This window comes from Hemicordylus capensis, chromosome 4, assembly GCF_027244095.1.
Source record: "Hemicordylus capensis ecotype Gifberg chromosome 4, rHemCap1.1.pri, whole genome shotgun sequence".
NCBI lineage: Eukaryota > Metazoa > Chordata > Lepidosauria > Squamata > Cordylidae > Hemicordylus > Hemicordylus capensis.
Window position 1 is genome coordinate 51,354,444 of NC_069660.1, and position 20,918 is coordinate 51,375,361.

The following is a 20,918-nucleotide window of genomic DNA, read 5'->3' on the forward strand; positions in this document are numbered from 1 at the left end:
AATTGCTATTTTTGGTGATGTGGGGAAGGACATAGGCATAGGATTCTGACTTGGGTCTGTGGTTGGAGTCACATTGTGCCCAGAACCTTTAAATGCCTTTACTTATTCCTGCATAATGTTTTAAGAAAAATTCCACCTGGTGCCTATAGAGAAGGTATAGTTAAGAAGAAGCAATGCCTGTTGAGCTGAAATGCTTATTCTCCTTTAGAATGATCCAGGAGGAGAAAGAATCCACAGAGCTGCGTGCTGAGCAGCTGGAGAGCCGCGTCACTAGTGGTAGCATGGAGGCCCTGAATCTAACACAGCTCCGCAAGAGAGCATCCATCCCCACCTCCCTGACTGCCTTGTCTTTGGCCAGCTCCTCCCCACCAGTCAGTGGGCGTTCCACACCCAAGCTCACTTCTCGAAGTACGGCTCAGGACCTTGATCGAATATGCAGCATGACCTTGGTAAGTGGGGAGGAGAAGAAGCTGGGAAGAGAGCACCTGCATGCTTGCATGCAGAAGGTTCCAAGTTCCCTCCCTGGCATCTCCAGATGGGGTTAAAAGAAAGAGAGACTCCTGCCTGTAATCTTTGAGAAGCCGCTGCCAGTCTGGGTAGACGATACTGAGCTACATGGACCAGTCTGACTTGGTTCCTAAGAGGGACGCATTTGACCAGGAAGCCAAGTGAGGTATTTGGTGGCATGCTTATGCTCATGCCTTCTGACTGACCTATGCAGACTGCAGTCATGTCACGTGGTCCATCTGCACAGCCCAGAAACTCAGGCCCTGGTTAGTTTTTCTACTTTGGCGCTATTTATTATGAGAGAGCATTTAATTTAATGGCACAACTGCATGCTTCCCCACCCTCACAGAAGGTTTTGTCCCACCACGGTTGGTGCCCACAATGTCTTTTTGTTCTGTTCAGTCCCAGAGTAGCAAGCCTTTTACAGCCCTGGCCTTTGCCTTCTGTTTCTGCTGTCATTTTGAGCTAACCTCTATGCTTTTTGTGTCATGTCTTTTGACAGCCCAGTGACTTGAGAAAACATCGAAGAAAGCTGCTTGTAAGTCTGTCAGTTTCTTCCCCTACCCCTTTTTGATGTGTGCTCTTGTTCCTCTTCCATAACCCAGTGACTCCTTTTCTCCCTTTGTGAACCCTGTCATAACAGTGTTGAGCAGTCAGCATTGTGGAGCTGGCCATATTTTGGAAAGCGTCAGTATTCTCAGAAGAACATTAGTGTAGAGACTGCAAACCTTTGAACCATTTTAAGTAAGGAAACAATTCACCCCACTTGCATTCTCCTAACTTGCTTCCACAAAAATTTACACGCACCAAAAAGGAAGAATTGACCAAACCTTTTCTGTAGGGTTGCCAGCTCACAACCCAGATAATCGAACCATCTTTCATGTTAATAATGCACAGGAGCTGGTACAGCTGCCTTACCTCCCTACTTTTGCTATCCAGATGTTGCTGAACTACAGCTTCCATCATCCCCAGCCACAATAAATTGTAGCTGGGGCTGATGGGTGTTGTAGTTCAGCAACCTCTGGAGGCTCCCAGTTTGGGAACCACTGGATTAGTCTGTTTTCCGATGCAAGTAAGGGTGTTGGGCAAGTGCAGTTTTACTCATTAATGGCAAAGGTAAAGTTGGGTTCTCTAGGCTATGATTTGGCAACCCAGCTCTTCTGTAAAAGACAGCTAAGCTGAAAGTACTTTAAACAAGAGGCTCTATGCAGGATAGTCAGATTGCTTGGTCTGACTGATGGCCCTAGGTTGACCATGCTTAGATTCAGATAAAGTAAACAGAAGTTTCCCTTAGAGCTCTAGTCACAGTGTACTGTTTTGTCTGCTATGTAAATGCATCTAGTACATCCAAAGGGCTTTTCTAGACAATTGTTTTATTCTGCAGTAAATGCACAGCTGTTACTCAGTTGTTGCAAGGATCCAGATGTCTTTCTCCAAAGTAGCAGTTTGTTGCAAGGATATCATGTGAGCTCAAACCAAGAACCTGAATTCAAACCCAAGGTATTTTGTTGCTGAGAGAATGTGGTCCTCCCTTAGCGCTTCTCTTGCAGTTTGGAGTGCTGTGTGAAATATGGTTGCACAAGTAGTGCAGGCACCTGGTGGCTAAGGCCCATGTCATCACTGATGAGAAACACCGTGCCCATACAAGTTTGTGAAGTTTTTTAAAATGTATTTTAAAAAAACAAAGATAAAGAGGATCTGAATCTATGATGGACAGTTAGTCGGCTGTATCATTGTACAACAAGTTAACCTCACACTTCTCTCAATCCTGTTCTGCTTCAGTATTTGTGGACTACATCTGCTCTGACACTGCCTGCATGCAAGGATCTAGTAAAGCCTAGAGATGTTGAATTGGCACTAAAAGGCAAACTCTGAAATCAGAAGCCTTAATTTTTGTGACAGGAATTTTTTTTTAAATGCATCAGTATTTTTAATTTATACAATATGTGTACTGAAAATTTAAAATATGAAGATTTTTTTCAAAAGTCAAAACTCTGGAGGTGAAAAAAGAGTTGTGGCACATATAGTGCTGGAGGACAATAAACATGTAGGCAGTGGGGAAATGGAGAATACAGAAATCCCACACTTTGACTGCTAAACACAAATATAGAGTGGTCAACTGGCAGTAGTCCAAAGAATTTTGAGAACCTTGAGATGTGTGTAGACAATACATTTTGTGAGAGTGGACACAGACATCTCTCCTTCAGGTCAGCTTCCATTGCTGTTTTCCCAATGCTTAAACCAGGATTTAGCGATTTATGCTTAATTTCAGTTCTCTGTCAGCCATGGCCTAATGGCCATCGCTCTGCTGTGGTTGTGTAACTTGCATGGGCAATTGATTGAATAATATAAGGACTAAGCTGGGTCAAAATGCAGCTATACCCAAATCTGAATCTGTAAGATGTGTTCACCATCTTGGGACCCCAGTATCAGAGGCTTGAGCTAGAAGTGGGGAAGTTTGGATTTTCAAGTGCAGCAAATATAAGATTTGCTGGAGAACAGAGCTGGTCTTGTGGTAGCAAGCATGACTTGCCCCCTTAGCTAAGCAAGGTCTGCCCTGGTTGCATTTGAATAGGATACTACATATGAGCACTGTAAGATTTTCCCCTTAGGGGATGGAACCCCAATGGGAAGAGCATCTAGGTTCCTAGTTCCCCCCTGGCATTTCCAAGATAGGGCTGAGAGAGATTCCTGCTTGCAACCTTCAAGAAGCTGCTGCCAGTCTGTGTAGACAGTACTGAGCTACATAGACCAAGGGTCTGACTCGGTATATGGCAGCTTCCTATGTTCCTAAAATACTGCTCTATTGATCAGGCAAAGGCAAAAAGCCAGGCTCTTAGTATTGTTATAATGTCTGGCCAGACCAGAGGTTTCATTCAGCTTGCCAACATTAGGAGCCAGGTTTCACTCCCTTATCCCTTTGCCTCAGACCCTGAAGTTCCCAGTTCAAGCTTTGGAATCCCTGACAATTGCTATGACATTGCTGAAGTCAAGGTCCGCATTCTCATTCTTCCACCCATTTTCAAGGGAAGCTGTTAATGTCAACAACATCTTCCCACAACAAGCACTCCTCTCACTCCAGTGTTTGTGTTCATGTAGCCCTTTAAAAATGAGGAACCAAGAAAGGCTCCCTTTTTCTCCCGTTGTAACTCTTCATTATGTTAAAAAACCAACACTGCCTAATTTCTTTATAGGATGTGCAACTTTTCACACATCTATTGCTTTTCAATTTTTGAAGAAATAGCAAGATGGCTTTTCCCCACCTGAGGCTCCCATCTCCTCTGTTTTGTTTAATCATCCCATTATTGGGGCATAACCTCTGTTTGCCCTTAAGGGAAGGCAATGCTACCTGCAAAATTATTGTCTATACACAGCCTTAGGACATGGATGAAACTACTGATTTTACATTCAGAATCCATTCTCCATAGCATAGTTGCAACCTGGCTGGCTAAGGTAGTGTGCACCATACCTCTGCTATTCCTTGCATGCCACATCTGCTTCTTGTTTTATCTGCCTGTGCATTCTACCTCGATGCCTGTCTATGATTTCTCTGTGTATATGAGCTTAGGTACAATTCCAGTTTAAACAGTAGTCTCTCAAGTGGCCATATCTTAGGGTACCATAGAAGCATGTATGCACCTTCTGCTTGAGTGCTTTGGGTAATCTTGTTTTTTGTTTTGTTTTGTTCTGTTCTGTTTTATTTGGCGGTGTCAGATTCTGTTACTTTAGGGGGGATGCTTTGTGCACTGTTATGTAGAGAAGGTACAGCCAAGATAGTTTTTTATTGATGGCCAATGATAGTTTAGCACAACTGGAGTGGAAATCTAGAGTAATTACTAGTATTGAGAATCATAACATATTTCTAAGAGACAGCAACATATATTGTTCTGCGCCAGGCCTGATTCTGGGAGAATAGTGCATTATTTCAGCACGTGCTCATCTTCCATTTGCCACTTTTCTCCTACCCTGATTTTTTGCATGCGGTGGTGTTCAAGCCTGCCCCTTCAATTGCTGTTGCAAGGAATGCTTGAGCCAGGGTACATGGTCAGCATTTTGTCAATGCTTGGATTGCACTGATTGGATCCTAGTTCCTTGACTCAGGCAGATTACCTGCCCCCAGTCGGGAGAGTGGAGGCCCTTCTTATGGATGGGCACTCAAGGATGGCCCTTATAACAGTGGGAAGCTACTTTGGACCCCATAGTAGCATACAAAAAATGTCACATGCTATCTAAATGATGTCAGCACATACCTGTCTTCAGAGATCAGTGCTCTTTGAATAGTCAGACTCAAAGGTGACTCTGGATATGTGTTGAGTTCAAGCCAGAGCATGGACCTTGGGAAGAGGGAGGCTGCTCTCCTCATTGCTACATGTTGCAAATGGGTCACAACTGTTTCCTCCTTCCTGCTGTTATTGGGCTCCATTGCCTCCATTAGGGCTACATCACTCCAAATGACACTGATAATTATCACTCAGTCAACCAGGCCTTTGGATTAGGGCATGCAGTGAGCAGCAGTCCCCGTGACACACTGAATGCATGTGACCCTGTTCCACCTTCTCCTTTAATTGAACTGGCAGGTGAGCTATGCCTATGGTGAGTGTGTTAGAGATGGGAGGGAGGCCTTGGGACAGGAATCTGTGCTCTGACCTCACTTTATTTGTTTAGTCACCAGCTGGTCGAGATGAGAGTCGAGAAGATAAAACCACCATAAAATGTGAGACTTCTCCTCCTTCCTCACCCAGGACCCTGCGGCTGGAGAAGTTTGGACATCCTGCTCTAAGTCAGGAGGAAGGCAAGAGGTATAGAGAGCTGGCAAGGGAAGAGAGGAGGGGTTCTGCTACTCTAGGTGGACATATGTGCTTAACTTACACTAGTTGAACAGGTGGATCCACACAGAAAAGTGCTCCCAGTCCATTTGTGTGACCAGCACATGGGGAGTGCTGAAAGTTAGAACCAAGTGTGTAACATCAAAAAAAGGCTTCCTTGAGAATTGTCTAATGCTGATTTTGCTGCTTCCTTCGTGGGCTGAGAAAGAAACTAGAACTAAATGTGAACTGCAACTATCTGCGAGAAACCCAAGCACATTTCATGTTAGTTCCATAGGCTGTATGGTAGTTGGCAATAGCTTGTCAGAATGCCCTTCAAGAGGATTTAGGTTTTCCTAAGTTTTTGTAGAGAAAGCTTTTAGTAAGTGAATGACAATACATTCTTGGAACATTAGATCTAGCCAGTGAAATGCTCACCAATGGTTTTTTTGTTTTGTTTTGTTTTAAGTATCTGAATGGTGGTTGGCTGTTGGTTGCTGCTGATTTCTGAATGCCCACACTTGTGTTTGGCCCTTTGCTTCCTGGCCTGCTTATTATGGCAGTGTTGCCCTGTAATGGAAATGGATCTGAGAGGAAGTGGGGATTGCTGAAAGAACTTGCAAAAACAGTGGGGCTTACTAAAGCAGTGACGTTACCTATGCAGGGAAGGGGCATTTCGGACTCTCTTTCAGGTGAAAGACTGCAGATTCCCTCGATACTGTCGGATCTGGGGCATGATCCGTTGAATCCATTAGAATGGGTTCTGCGCCTGTGCTGAATTCTGTTGGTGTAGAGAACCACAGCTCCTCCTGGTGCTTGCGCCCCGCCCCAAGTAACCACGTGGCTATTTAAGGTGAGAGGAAGCACCAGCACTTCAGTTCCTTTGTGACTGCCATAGTGATCAGTTCCTCGGTCACTACAGCTCCTCATTTTGGTTCCTTTTTCTGAGTAGTTCCTCCAAAAAGAAAAAAGAAAAGAAAGGGATTGATTTATTGGCTACTTTGATCTTTGGACTGTTTAAAACTATGTTTTGGGTGTACTTGCAGACTAAATGAGTTGAAAGATTGGACTGATATTTTTATTTTGAACAACTGAATGCGGACAATGACAATGGATGACCATGCAGGAGCTGTTGGGCAAGAAAGTAATTGTCCCAGTACGGTGGGTGCAGAAGCGAGAAGGGTTCTACTCCCACTACTTTCAAATCCCCAAAAGGGATAGTGGAATTCAGCCAATAATGGACCTGAGACATCTGAACAAGTTTGTCTGTGTGAAGAAGTATCAGATGATGATGTTGCAAGGCATCGTGCCACTTCTACATTGCAAGCGGTAGCTTGCAATGTTAGACCTGCAGGATGCTTATTTTCACATAGGAATCAGGCCTTCATACCAGCGGGGACCTCCAATTTACCAATATCAGGTACTGCCGTTTGGCCTCTGCACTGCCCCTTGTGTTTTCACAAAGTGCATGGTGCACCTCTGGACCAAGGGGCTAGCAATGTACCCATACCTAGACTGGCTCCTAGCATCAAAAGACAGGGAAGGGTTACTGTCTCAGATACGGTACTTATTGCACCTTCTCCAGGACCTCGGGATAGAGGTCAACTGGAAGAAATCTTATCTAAACCCCGTGACGTTGATACCCAGACGGGAAGAGCTACTTACCACAAGAAGGATTCCAGGTCATAGTGAATCTTGTGCATCAAGTCCAGTCCAGTCCAGTGCAGCGTGCAAAACAGATTCAACGCCTCCTAGGACTTATGGCCTCCTGGAGGACGATGGTTCAGCATACGCACCTGAAAATGAGAAAATTGCAGTTATGGTTCATATCCATCTGAATGTAGACGGGAGTCCCGTTTCAACTGCAGTCTCCTTCAGTATGGGTGACGACGGATGCCTCACTGATGGGCTCGGGGTGTGTGTCATTGCAATGGCAGTGTGGCCCAGGGACAGTAGAGTCACCAACAAAGACATTTCCACATAAATTTCCTGGAACTCTTGGCAGTATTTCAGACCATGAAGGCCTTTCTATCAATTCTCAGAGGGAGAACTATGCAGTTACCATTGGACAACACAACAGCAATCGCCTACCTAAACAGACAAGGGGGGACGGTGTTCAGGTCTCTGTGCATGCTGAGCATACAAATATGGCACTGGTGCACCAGAAACAGCATCACCCCCTATGGACATTCATGTAAAGGGGATGGAGAATGTCCTGGCGGACGATATGAGTTCTTCATTTACCAGGAAGAGCGGCATGAGTGGGAACTAAGCAAGAAATTTCTTCCAATATTTTGAGTGTGGCAGTTCCCAAAAATAGACTTGTCCGTGACACTTCTCAATGCCAAGTGCAAAAGCTTCTGCTCAAGGGCAGGCCACGACCCACAGTCATTAGGGGACGTGTTCCAGGTGGACTGGTCTCAGTACTTGTTGTATGTGCATCCTCTACCATTTGTAGGGACAATGGTGGCGTGTCTTCTGGCCTGTCAAGCCACATGCATCCTGATCACTCCATGGTGACTTTGACAACCATGGTTTCCACATCTACTCAAACTGTCCAACCACACATACAGGAGGCTTCCTCAGCACCAAGATCTTCTGTCACGAGAAAATGGTCAAGTACTGCACCCAGAGGTGCCCACTCTACAACTATAACAGCATGGAAGATAAGCTACTAGATAAAATCTTATTTAACCATAGGAAGCCTTCCACTAGGAAAAACTATGCTCGTTAATGGAAGAGATTCACTAGCTTTGTAGTTTCAAACAGCTTTTGCTCTCTGAAAGCTACAGTCCGCCAGGTCCTGCTGTACCTAACTACACTAAAGACCTCCTTGCTTTCTAATGTCTCCATTAAGGTTCACTTAGCATTGATCTCAGCTAGGCACCTGGGAAGGGATGGAAATACGGTATTTTCCCACCTCAGCTGCAAGAGCTTTCTCAAAGGTCTCACTAATCTGTATCCTCTGGTAAGACAGCCACTGGGTCAGTGGAGTATATCCTTGGTCCTTTCAGCTCTGACAGACACCCCCTTTGAGCCCTGGCTACAGCTAGCCTGAAGCTGGTTTCTCTGAAGTCTGCCGCCTTGGTAGCAATTACTACTGCCTACAGCGTGAGTGAACTTACAGCCCTGAGGATGGATGTGCCTTATGAGTGCTTCTACCCAGATAAGTTGTTGCTACGTCCTGACATTACCTTCCTACCAGAATTCTCTCTAATAGAGGATTCCAGAGGTTGTTGACTGCAACTCCCAGCATCCCCAGCTGCAATGGCCTTTGGCTGGGAATAATGGGAGCTGTAGTCAACAACATCTGGGATTCCCTGTTAGAGGGAACAATGCTTCCTACCTAAGGTGGTTATAGATTTTTATATAAACCAAGACATCGTGCTACCTACCTTCTTCAGCTCTCCAAGCATGGCTCTTTAAAAGGCCCTGAATTCCCTGGATGTCTGAAGGGCTCTTCTATTCTACCTGTCAAGAACAAAGACAATTGGAAAGACTAAAACGTTCATATCCTAGATCTCTGGGTCAGGCCTTGTCTAGGCATAGGCTATCCCACTGGTTAGTAGAGCTAATCCAATTGACATATAAGTTACAAAAAGTTCAGCCGCCTAAGTCCATCAAAGCACATTCAACCAGAGTTTACAGTGCCTCAGCAGCTCATTTATCTGGCATATCAGTTCGGGACACTTGTAGGGCTGCCACCTGGTCCTCAGAGCAGCCCTCTGTAAAGCACTATGACGTTGACTTGCATTCTGCAGCAACGGTGAATTTTGTGTGAGGTGTTCTCAAAAGGGTGTTACAGTGATATTACTGCTCCCTCCTCTTTTAAGAGCTAACTAAACACCCATTCATGGATTCAATGGTGGATTCAATGGATCACGCTGCAGATAAACAGGTTGCTCACCTGTAACTGATGATCTAGTCGTGATCTGTTGACATCCATTAAACCCTTCTGAAGTGTAGTGCTGAAGTCTTCTTTGTAGTAGTGCCCAGGTCTTCTTTGTAGAACTCACGTATTGCTCCAAAGATGCTCAACTGCTTCAGCAGCCTCCAAGGAACTGAAGTGCTGGTGTTTCCTCCCGCCTTAAGTAGCCACGTGGTCATGTGGGGAGGGGCGCAAGTGCCAAGAGGAGCTGTGGTCCTCCACACTGACAGGCTTCAGTGCAGGTGCAGAACCCATTCTAATGTATGTTGACAGATCACTACCAGATCATCAGTTACAGGTGAGCAACCTGTTTTTGTCTTCTCTTCCCTCTCAGCCTTCCAACAATACCACTTGGTCCAATTCCTAGATTCTTTCCTGCATTCTGATACTTCTGTTGTTTTCTGTATCTGAAGGGATGATATTTATACAGACAGTATTTCTGTATTTCTCCAGTTTATTCTCTCCCATCATTTGCCACAATGACGACACTGGCTGCTGTTCTCCCTCCCAAATAGGAATTGAGTGTGGTGCAAGAAGTACCACTAATGTCCGCACTGCAAGAAGTGCCGCTAATGTTCTAGTAAAGAGAAACTGGGCTGATTGCAAGAGGAGAATGGCGCCTCACTGCTGCTTTCTTTGTTGATGGGTGACAATGTGATTCTCCTGCTCTTTTCTTCACATCCTTTAGTGCTTTGGAGGACCAGGCAAGTAACCCCAGCAGCAGTAACAGCAGCCAGGACTCCCTACACAAAGGCTCCAAAAGGAAAGGCATCAAATCCTCTATTGGACGCTTATTTGGAAAGAAGGAGAAAGGACGCTTGATCCAGCTGAGCAGAGACAGTGCTACTGGGCAAGGTCTTTGACTCCCTTACCTCTTCTAAAGGAAGGTTCTCTCCTCACAGGTGTCTGGAGCAGGTGACCATTTTGGATGGAGACTTCCCTCTGACCATCCTGTTCCACCAAATTTTGAAATACTCATATCACTGCCCCTTTGCTATTGTTGAATATTTTCATAGTATCCCGTTGGGGGCTTGTTATAAAAAACAGAGCACTAAGGAGGAGGGAGGAGACGGGAATTGGTAAAACATGGGGATAGTGAGTAGTGATGGGAAGCAGATAGCAAAGTTTGTTATATAAGCCACTTTGAGAACTTGTTTTGTTGAAAAGTGGCTTATAATTATAATACATCAGTACAGATTAGCTGTGGTAGTCTGCAAGAGGCATTAAAGCCAAACATTGCAGTCCTGCAGAATTTAGACTGCTTGAACCCTATGGAAATCCATGGAATTTTGCAGCCTAACTTTGTGTAGGATTGCAGCCAAAGTAAATTCCAGTTGTTGATTTAATGGAGATGAGAGGTGATGCGAAGCCGTGGATAAAGATGTCTTGCTGATTAAAATAAGGCATAGGAAGCAACAGAACAGGTCACAATGACACAAGCAGGAGAACCAACCAAAGGAAGCATCTGAGATCAGTTTCCTATACTGCTTCATTCAGCTCTTTAATGTCAAACTGGAAGTGTCAGAAGTGGAAAATGTAGGCCACTTTTTTCCTGTAGTGACCCAATGAGTCTACAATAAGAAGTCAGATGAGCATCTAGTGTACATCCGATCTCATTTGCAATTTACCTGCATATGTGTCCAAAAGGAACTGATGAGAGATACAAATGAATTGAGCAGAGTGAGCAGGACAGAATATAGAAGATGAGACTATGGGATTACAGGTAGAGGAGTAAAAAGTCTTAAGAGCAAGGGCTAAAGATGTACAAAACCACAAGATGCAAATGCAGAAAGCTTAGGAATGGCATAGTCATAGCCGTTGGTGAAAGAAGGATTTAGCATGGACATATTGAATTGTCTGAAGAAGAAAGTGCCTTCGGAGAGAAAGCCAGTGTGGAGGGTGGTTTTTCTTCCTTCTGCGTGTAGTTGGTGCTTTACTCAAAATGGCAGTCATATCATGGCATTCTGTTATAGCAGCTGCTTTCACATGCTGTCTGTCTGAGGAAGAATGAGTTGGAGAACAGAGGTTGTGGTTGGTGGTAAGAGATGTAGGGAAGGTGTGAAGTAATACACACTAGGTAATAATTAAAACAGTTGGGCCAGTGGAACCAGTAAATGCCCCAGGAAGACTGCAGAATGAGGCAAAAGATTGCCAGGGAGTATGGAGAGAAAAGAAAAACTGGATTTGGGAGAAAAGTTCAGCTGGGAAGGGACAATTGATAAAATGTGGGCATGAGAGGGTGGTTGAAGGTGATTGTTGAAGCATATGAAGAAACTAGGCATTGTGTGCTGTCATAGATAAGGATTGAGATAAGAATGAAAATTCCTTATTGTCTGCTGGACTCTCACTGCTCATGCCCTGAAATATCAGATTTTCAGTACACTAAGTAGACAGTGTATAAGTGCAGATTACTGGGCTACTGAGATTTCCAAAGTCCTTGATACCAAGCAGTCTGAGTCTGCAGCTGTTGAGCAAATAATAAATAAATATTGAAAAAATCTGGTATGAAGTATTAGGCAGAGCAATTTGTTTGGAAATCATTTTTAGCATTTTCAGTTTTCTTATGTGTGGCTCTAGCTTCTGTGGGTCCCTGGATACCTCTAGTCTAACTCTATTTTACTGATTTTATATATTCTCTGTTGTGCTTCCAGTTATGCTGACAGATTCAGAGATCAACATCCAGGATTCTCTTGGTCTTGGCAAGCTAGGAGCTCAAGCAGAGAAAGACAGGCGACTCAAAAAAAAGTAAGCAAGCCTGCTTCATAATTCTCTTCAGAAGTGTTTTGCAAGCTTCCTGTCCTTCACAGAACCTTTCCCACACTGTTTGGACTGCTAAAGAACCTTTTTGTATTGGCTATAGAATTCCTATGTGTTGCAAAGGATCCTAGGGGAATATTCTACAGCAGTTCTTGTGGAGCACCAGTTAGGCCTCCTGGAACAATAATCCCATATGATCTGAAATTGGCACCAGAATATTCCCATTCCTCTCCAGCAATGACACATTGCAGGGAAAGATTGTTTAATATGTTTTGGTAACACGTTATGTATCTTCTTATCAAGGAACCCTAAAATTCTTAGGAACTGATTTTAATCTTATACAGACCATTATGCTAATAATGTGATAGCTTGAGTAGAACATCTTGAGGGTTAGAGAAGGAAATTTTCAAAGCTTCATAATTTCTGCCTTTCACTAAAACCTTCTGCAAAGAATGTTAGGGGGAAAATGAGTATAGGTTTCCCTAGCTAGATAATCAAGCATGCATCTTTCAGAATATCTCTGGGGGGCCTTTCCTAGATGATACAGATCCTGGATTGTTTTCCTTCTAAGTACTATTCTAGGCTAGGAAAAGGCAATTGGTGCCCAGAGGCCAAATCTGGTACCTAAGGGCTCTTCATCTGGCACGTAGCATAGACCCTGATCCTGATGGCTTCTCCCACACAAACACTCTCTATTGTACACTCAGCCATCTCATCCCATGCGGAGACATAGGCAAAGGGATCTTGAATTCCTCCTTCCTGGTGTGAACAGCAACAGTGGCTGTTTCTCCTCTTATGCACCTCAGCTGCTGACCCTTGTGTGCAAGCTAAGACACAATTGGTATTGAGTAGTGATGTGCACAGACCGGTCCGGAGGCCATTCTACAGGCTTCCGGACCAGTCCAACATGGGGCAGCTTGGTGGTTCGACGCTGCATGTGTGTGTGTGTGTTCCTTTAATGGCGGGGGGAGGGTGTACTTAACCCTCCCGCCGCTTTCCCCCTGTCTGCGCACATAGTTTTGGAAGCATTTGGGGTGGCAGGGTACCTCCCTGCTGCCTCTTCCCCCTCTCGGCAGCAGAAGGCTTCAGAAAGCTTTTTGCACATGTGCATGGCGCACGCGCGTGTCACATCTCCACAATGTGCACGCACATGTGACACGGAGATGTGATGCGCGTGTGCCATGCGCAAAAAGCTATCTGAAGCCTTTTGCTGCCGATAGGGGGAAGGGGTGGCAGGGAGGTACCCTGCCGTCCCAAATGCTTCCAAAACTACATGCACCGGCAGGGGGAAAGTGGTGGGAGAGGTAAGTACACCCCCCACCCTTAAAGGAACACCCACCCCAGTCCTGGACCACAGCTCCGCAGTTCTGTGCACATCCATAGTATTGAGTTGTTGAGGTCCCTGAGTTGAATGACTTTGCTAAAGCTTATGTTGCTGCTCGCTTTAGGAGGGGATTAAATAAGCCTTTTACCTGTGTAGGGAGTGAGTGAGTGAATAGCATCAATGTTGGTGGCCCTTCCACTCTTATTCAATTAAAAATACAACCCTTGCTTAAAATTAGTTGCTGCCCAGGTCAGTGGATCCAGACTGATATCTATAGCACAGTATTAGTACTTTATCCTTTAACTGATTGATCAGGTTGATAGATTAAACCCTTTTTTAATTGACTAAATAGGTATTCCTGATTAGTGGCTGGCATATAGTGCAAAGTTTTGTTCACATTGTAACACAGTGTGCATGCAGCTGCGTGCCACCATTATTCCCAATGGCCATCCTAATGTGCCACTCCATTTGCTCAGTTTTTTTATTTGTGCAAGAACACACTTGTGCAGCTGCATATATGCTGCATTACAACATGCACAGTATGTCACCCAGTATCTTTTTAAACATTTTAATGTGTTTTTAAAATGTGTTTTTCTCCATGCATAAAAACTGCAAATGGAAGGCACCATCATAAAAGAAGCATTTCCTCTTCTCTCTCACATACATGCACAGGAGGGAATGCCTCTTCTAAGATGGTGCCTGATGCAGTACATACATGCATGATCTAAAAACAAAATGTGCTTTTTAAAATGAACTACTATTTTTAGTCACATGCAAATGTATACTGATTTAATCCAATCAGTTGATTAAAACACAATCAATTAAGATTTCTGTAACCAGCCCTATACTGAAGTATCCCTGTTAGCAAGACCCATCCTACCCCCCACAGGTTGTGAACAGCAACACAGATATTCGACCTGCAGCAAGCTATTCCCCATCTACATACAATATCTTGTACAGTAGATGGGGAATAGCTGGCTGCAGGTCAAATATCTGTGTTGCTGTTCACAACCTGGGGGGTGGGGGGGATGGGTCTTGCTAACAGGGATACTTCAGTACTGGTTATGAACAGTGGAGGAGTTTACAATTGTAAAAAAATTGTTGTGTACATACATCAATAGGATGTATGTACTCCAGGCGGTCTTGGAGGAAACTGATTATCTAGACCCATTTCAAACTGGCTTTTGGGCGGGCTATGGGGTGGAGACTGCCTTCACCTATCGTTAACCTCCCAGAGACAAAAGTTTGGGGCCGTGACATGTACAAATGTGATAGATAGATAGATAGATAGATAGATAGATAGATAGATAGATAGATAGATAGATAGAATGAATAGAGTATTTCCTACTAGGGTTGTGCATTTTGTATTTTTTCTGTTTCAGTTTGTACCAAATCCAAATCAACCCCATTTTGTATTTTGTCTGAAATTAAGCCTTCCGAATCACCCCAGTTTTGTTTTGTATCCGAATTAATCCGGATCTGAATTAATTCAGATTTAAAAATGGGTCATGTGGTCAAAAGAGTGGGTGGGGGTTATAGTGCCCAATGAGTGGAAGCTACCACAAAAAATTCAAAGGAATTGGGCAAACTGCTGATTTTTGGTTAATTTTTGAAGTTTGCGCGTCTTTCAGATTTTCTCCATAGGGTATGATGGAGGTTTTGGGGAAAGTATAGCTTCACACGGGGTGGGGGGAAAGGGTGGCCCAGAGTGGAGTGTGGTGGTGGTAGTGCCCAGTTGGTGCAAGGAAGCTACCACAATTTTTTTCAGAGGAATTTGGCAAAGGGCTGATTTTTAAAGAATTAATGAAGTTACATGTCTTTCAGATTTTACTTGTAGGGTATAATGGAGGTTTCTGCAGTCCCATAACTACACTTGAGGGGCACTGGGGTGGCCCAAAGCAAGTGGCCGTGTAGTGCACATAGGGTGCCAACCACCCACATGGGTAGCCAACCCATGAAGTACAGGGTTTTGTTCTAGAGGTGTTCTGAGAGTAGATTATCTGGTAGCATATGAGAGTGGATTCATGGTTTTTCATTAAAAATCTCATTTGCTACCAGAGAATCTAAACTCAACACCTTAGAAACAACAAAGCCCAGTACCCCAATGGGTTAGCAATCCAGGGGGTTGGCTGGCACCCTCTGTGCACCATACCACCACTCGCTTCGGGCCATCCCAGTGCCCCCCAGGTGGAGTTATGGGGCTGCTGAAACCTCCATTATTCCCTATGGGGGGAAATCTTAAAGATGCGTAAACCTCAAAAATTCCTAAGAAATCAGCTCTTTGCCCTATTTGTAATCTGGGTGCACCACCCTTGGGGCACTGCCACCCAACCCACTGTTTTGCCCCTGAAGCCCCACATAAACAAGTTGAAAGAGTGAAGAGAATGACCAATGAGCCAGCATGGTGTAGTGGTTAGAGTGCTGGACTAGGACCGGGGAGACCCGAGTTCAAATCCCCATTCAGCCATGATACTAGCTGGGTGACTATGGGCCATTCACTTCTCTCAGCCTAGCCTGCTTCACAGGGTTGTTGTGAGGAGAAACCTAAGTATGTAGTATACTGCTCTGGGCTCCTTGGAGGAAGAGCGGGATATAATATGTAAAAAAATAAAATAAAACTGCCTTGGTACTATGGAACAGCTTCAAACGTTCATTTAACTGAACTGGAGTGAGCCGTAGCCCAAACAAATCAGCCTACTGTTCAGAATTGTTGAGATTTATCATCACTGCATTTAAGAAAGTGCAAAACCATGGATCATGGTTACAAGAAAGAGAGAAGCAACTAAGATTCCTGGGGATGTCAATAGATTGACAGGTGTGTTCCCCACCCCCCCTTCTTTTGTCTCCTGTAGTCCCATGTGGATGACCTGTCCCTGCAATGGCAAAAGTTGTGAACCCCTGGCTTAGACACAGGGGCGTAACGAGGCTGGAGTGGGCCCAGAGACAAAATTTTAAAATGGGCCCCTCGCTGATACACACATTTGACTTGCCTCTGGGAGGTCCCTCAAGGCGTGGGGGCCCCGAGGCAGCTGCCTCCCCTTGCCTAATGGTAGTTATGCCCCTGCTTAGACATCATGTCCCACCAAATTACATTGTGGCCTGAATTACATTAGACTGCTCAACTTGGGCATCAAAACTTAGACACCACTATAACTCATACAAATCAGAAGAAAACAAAATAGCTCTTCAAAAGAGCCCTGAACAAGTCAAGAGATTCTTTCTAAACCTTTGGAAAGAAAAACCTGTGTAATTTCAGAACTTTCCTAACCAGCTTCTCGAAAAGCTTCTCCACACAATTTATACCATGGCTTTTAGCAAGAGCTTTAGAATTGCATTGAGCTCCCAAAGATATTTGGGTATTTCTGTCTCAAAGTGCTGTCTTCCAAATCCCTTTGCAAGATCAGTTTGCATTTCAATCACACTGAGTACAACACTTAACTAAACTATTCATGCTCAACAGTTTTTGCATGTCTTATCTTCTGCTAATCACTCAGTGCCTCAGATGGAGTGGAGAGAGTCAGAGAAGTCAATTTGAATTGCAATGCTTTTCCGAAGAACAAAGCATTCTGTCCGAAACACAGTCATTTCGATTTGGAAAGAAAAATCTCTGTATTTTAATACTTGATTTTATTTTGGTTACAAAACCTCCGAAATTGCCATTTTCAGGCACAAAACGTTTTGTACCCGAATTGAAATGCACAAGCCTGTTTGCTACCATATACGTGAGGTGATTATCTCCACTCTAAGGCTATAAGGCTCCACTGTAAGGCAATATAACTATCATTATAAGGCTGACCCAGAATTTTTATGACTTTCCAGACATGAGCTTTTAGAAGATGCTCGAAGAAGGGGCATTCCATTTGCTCAGTGGGATGGCCCAACTGTAGTTTCTTGGCTGGAGGTAAGGCTGCCTCAAGATCTGCAGATAATGGTATCTACTGGGTGACAATCTTCTCCCCGCATCCCAGCTATGAATTGCTTCAAATTTAGGGCTGAACAACAACAACAAAAAAGAGCCTCCCACGCCTCCCCAGACACACACCATTGTTGATATTTTTGGGGAGGGTCTGTGAACAGGAATGAAAATGTCCACAGATTCAAAGTGAGGTTAAGAAAGCACTACTGTCACTCTGAATTGGCTTTGTGATGCTAATCAAACAGCCAAATCTGATAGCCTACAAGGTGTTGTGATGTAATCGCACTGGCTACCTTATTTCCAATTGACTTGAATAGTTTCAACTGATGAAAAAATGACCAGGAAAAAGCTGATTGAGGGTAGGGGGACATTTCATCTGCTTTCTGCCAAAAATGTTCATATGTGAACATTTCAGTGCCATCCTGTTCAAAAGTGAGTTACTTTTTGGAATATATAACATATATTTAGTAGGATTGAAAATATATTGATGAGAAAAATAAAGAATAAATGTTTCTTGCAAAAATACATGTTTTATATTTCCGTTTTGACCTATATATGTAAATACACACTTTGGACTGTGTGGGAATATATGTATATTTAGATTGAACATAAATAAGAATGCTGAAAATGTAAAACATATATAACATTTCGAGTATTTGTATTTTGAATGAAGAAAGTGCATACCAAAAATAATTCAAGCATTATAGTGCATGATGTTTTTGCTACGAAAAAGAGATCTTATATGCTAGAAAAAAACCATACTGTTGTTTTGAGAATTCCAATAATTTATACAAATAATCCAAAAATGTCCCCTTTATTTTCTGTATTGGCATAATTTGGTACAGCTTGTAAATTTCATTGTTTGTGATTTCTTGGATTTTTACTGTACCATTCATTAATGGACAGAGACCAAGTACTTTGCCAATGAGGTCATACAGTATTATCTTCTCAGCTTCAGTAAATAAATTTTCTGTTACTTCTTAATAATTAATTGGAACAACGTCTGCATAATATCATAAAATAATAACTGTATGGATTTTCTGGATGTTTTACTAACAGGATTGACCCAGATACACTAATTATTTTCTTCAGTTGTTTTTCTTTTTAAACTGGACTGTATCAAATTTAGAAATAGCTTTTTGCAGCTGCTTCTGCATTGTACACCTAATTTAGAAATATTTTTGTCAGCTTGTTTGGAGAGATGCATTAATGGTATCAGTGTTGTATGATTTAATTTAAAGCAGACGTCTTTCAGATTTATGCAATGAGAGAAATCACAGCCACTTGCCCATGTCCCCATTGATACTTCACCTTCAATAATCACATCAGGTTTTACCTTCCAATGTCAGCTACTTTTTCATTAGATTTGCTTCAGCCAGCTAGCAGGCATATTACTGAGATCATTTCTTTCAATTTAATCTTGTTTGTTCTTCAAAACAGGTGAACAATCTCATACTGCCATGTCATAATACTTTATATGAAGATTGTGTGTAGGCAATAGATTTTCAGAGGCAGTATTGTAGAGCTATTATTTCCTGTGGTACACATGCACACTTGTAACCTGCATGGACTCTGGCCAAACTGCTTTTGCAGGTTTTTTGTACTAATTCAAACTACTCTAGAAACCTAGATTAGCTCTGTCAGAAATGTAAACAGCACTGATGGGTGTATTCTTTGATGTGGTTGCCATGAACACTTGTTAGATAATATCCATGATGAATAACACACTTATCCCAAGCTTATACTTTGGAACTGTTTTTAAAGCCTTGTTCTTTTGTTTCTGTATGTGAAAGGACAGTTGCAGAGGCGCACTTAGCCACGGACCTTGGGGACCAGTTGCATGGCCTCCTGTCGGGGGTGGGGGCCTCCAAATGATCTGGGGGGCTTTCCCAGAGCCCCACCACTGCCCTGCTCCCACCATTCCGATAGTTGCCACCTTCACTGCCATTTGCGCAGCTGGGTCGTGGCGGGTGAGCAGAGCAGGCAGGCAGGCGCGCAGTGGCTGGTGGGCTCTCCGGGTGCCATTGTGCAGTGTAAGTATGGAGCATCGCTCCATACGTACAAATATCGGCGTGTCGCACGCCATACTCACCCCCACCCCCGATCGCTCTTCTTTGTCAGGCCATGTGCCAACCCATCCCAGATCTCTCTTCCACTCAGCCAGGAGGGGGTGGGGGGGGGAGTAGCATCCACCTCAGCTTTTCATGTGTGTATGTTTATTTTGTTTTTAACTGTGTGTTTTTAATGCTTTATAAAACTGCTTTCGTGGCAGTTGCAAATCGCCTTGGTGGCCCCACTGCCAGCTCGCAGCTCTCTTGCACAGGTGGGCCCTGCCTGCCTCCCAGCCCAGCTGCTCTGCTCCCGGCCTGTGCAGAGTCCCTGCACAAGAGAGCACACGATGCCTGGCGGTTGAGCACACAGGCCAGAGGCGAGCAACAGCAGGGCAGTAAGGGCTGAGTGCTGTTGCCTGCCACTTGCCCGCCCACTTCAGCCAGGCTCTGAGCACACTGCTTGGCCTCCACTCTGCCTCCAGAGGTTCCAGGAGGCTTGGAGCTCCTCCATATGTTACATCTTGAGAGAGCTCTTCTAACCATTTTTTGTGTCTCCCATGCCTTTCTTGGCAGAGATCCCCTTTCCTTCCCCTGCCCCCTGGCAACCCAGCCCTTCTGGCAATGTACCTTCCAATCAGCCTCCTCCCACTCATAACCAGATCACTCTCCCCTAGCCTAGTTCTTGATTTAAGTCCCACAACTCCCTGTGTGATGTGTGGCTGCTGCCACACCCACCACTTTCAATCAATAAGAACTGTTCCTTCCTTTGCAGCTTTCTCATTCATGGAGAGATTCCTCTCTCTTTTTGGAGCGGGGTGGGAGGAGGAAGTGTTGGAAGTAAAGGACTATGTGCTGTCTCTTGACCCAATGACAAAGGAGGACAGACTAGTGAGTCACAGGGCTAGAGGGTCAAGACATTGGTCATTCCTTCTCTACTACTCTGACACTATCCCTTTGATATGTAGATTGCTAATCTCAGGGACTTCCTTCCTGCCACTTCCTCCCCCCTTCTTTTTCCCTTCCTTCTCCCTTGCAACATGCAAGCTCCTCTCTCCCTGCACCATGTGTGCAGAGATGCAGAATCCATCTGCATCCAGTTAGACAGATAGATTAGAGATCCTATCTCCTCACTTTACTATCTAGAATGGAGTTCTCTAATAAATACTCCTTATATTGATTTGAAACTATGAACTGGCTCCAAGTTATTTTGCTCTCAGCATACACGTATGCCTAACCAAATTCCGCTGTGTTGTGCCTCTGTGCACTCTGCTATAATGAAAAAAGGTTTCTCTTACCAGAGAGAATTCCCAACAGCAAGAGGCCTTTGTGGCTCCCAAGAAGGAAAAATAAAGCTGTCAAGAACACCTCCTTTCCCCCCACCCCCTTAATGGGAGAAGTAAACCCTTAAACAAAGTAAACCCTTAAGTAGTAAACATTGGATTCTCTCCAGCGACCTGGCCCCTTTTGTGTTTAGAGCCAAGTCAGATAAATTTGCCATGGATTTTCTTCTCCCACCCGCCCCTTTTTCAGTGGCATAAGGCTGGATGTGAGTGTTAGATGGATTTTTGGCTTTAATCTTTAAAATATATTTATATACTGCTTTTCATCAACAACAAAAAGTTATGTGTTG

The 20,918-nt window shown here is 44.0% G+C and overlaps 1 protein-coding gene and 1 long non-coding RNA gene across 13 annotated transcripts in view; one reads left to right on the forward strand and one right to left on the reverse strand.

Moving 5' to 3' along the window:
- Positions 1 to 20,918, forward strand: part of PPFIA4 (PTPRF interacting protein alpha 4) — a 211,518-nt gene that overhangs the window by 158,515 nt on the left and 32,085 nt on the right. For all 12 annotated transcript variants that reach the window (XR_008305632.1, XM_053243184.1, XM_053243185.1 and 9 more), the window contains 6 exons: positions 209 to 449; positions 1,010 to 1,045; positions 5,173 to 5,306; positions 9,929 to 10,095; positions 11,892 to 11,985; positions 17,141 to 17,222. Coding sequence is in view for 11 of the 12 variants with exons in the window: in XM_053243184.1 (XP_053099159.1) it covers positions 209 to 449; positions 1,010 to 1,045; positions 5,173 to 5,306; positions 9,929 to 10,095; positions 11,892 to 11,985; positions 17,141 to 17,222 (754 nt within the window). In the remaining variant the exon portion in view is untranslated. The remainder of the gene's footprint in view (positions 1 to 208; positions 450 to 1,009; positions 1,046 to 5,172; positions 5,307 to 9,928; positions 10,096 to 11,891; positions 11,986 to 17,140; positions 17,223 to 20,918) is intronic.
- The window catches only part of LOC128322259 (uncharacterized), a 37,138-nt gene continuing 23,276 nt past the window's right edge, over positions 7,057 to 20,918 (reverse strand). The window contains exons 2-3 of the long non-coding RNA XR_008305633.1: positions 8,708 to 8,783; positions 7,057 to 7,108 (exon numbers count right to left, since the gene is read on the reverse strand). This is a non-coding gene — a long non-coding RNA (uncharacterized LOC128322259). The remainder of the gene's footprint in view (positions 7,109 to 8,707; positions 8,784 to 20,918) is intronic.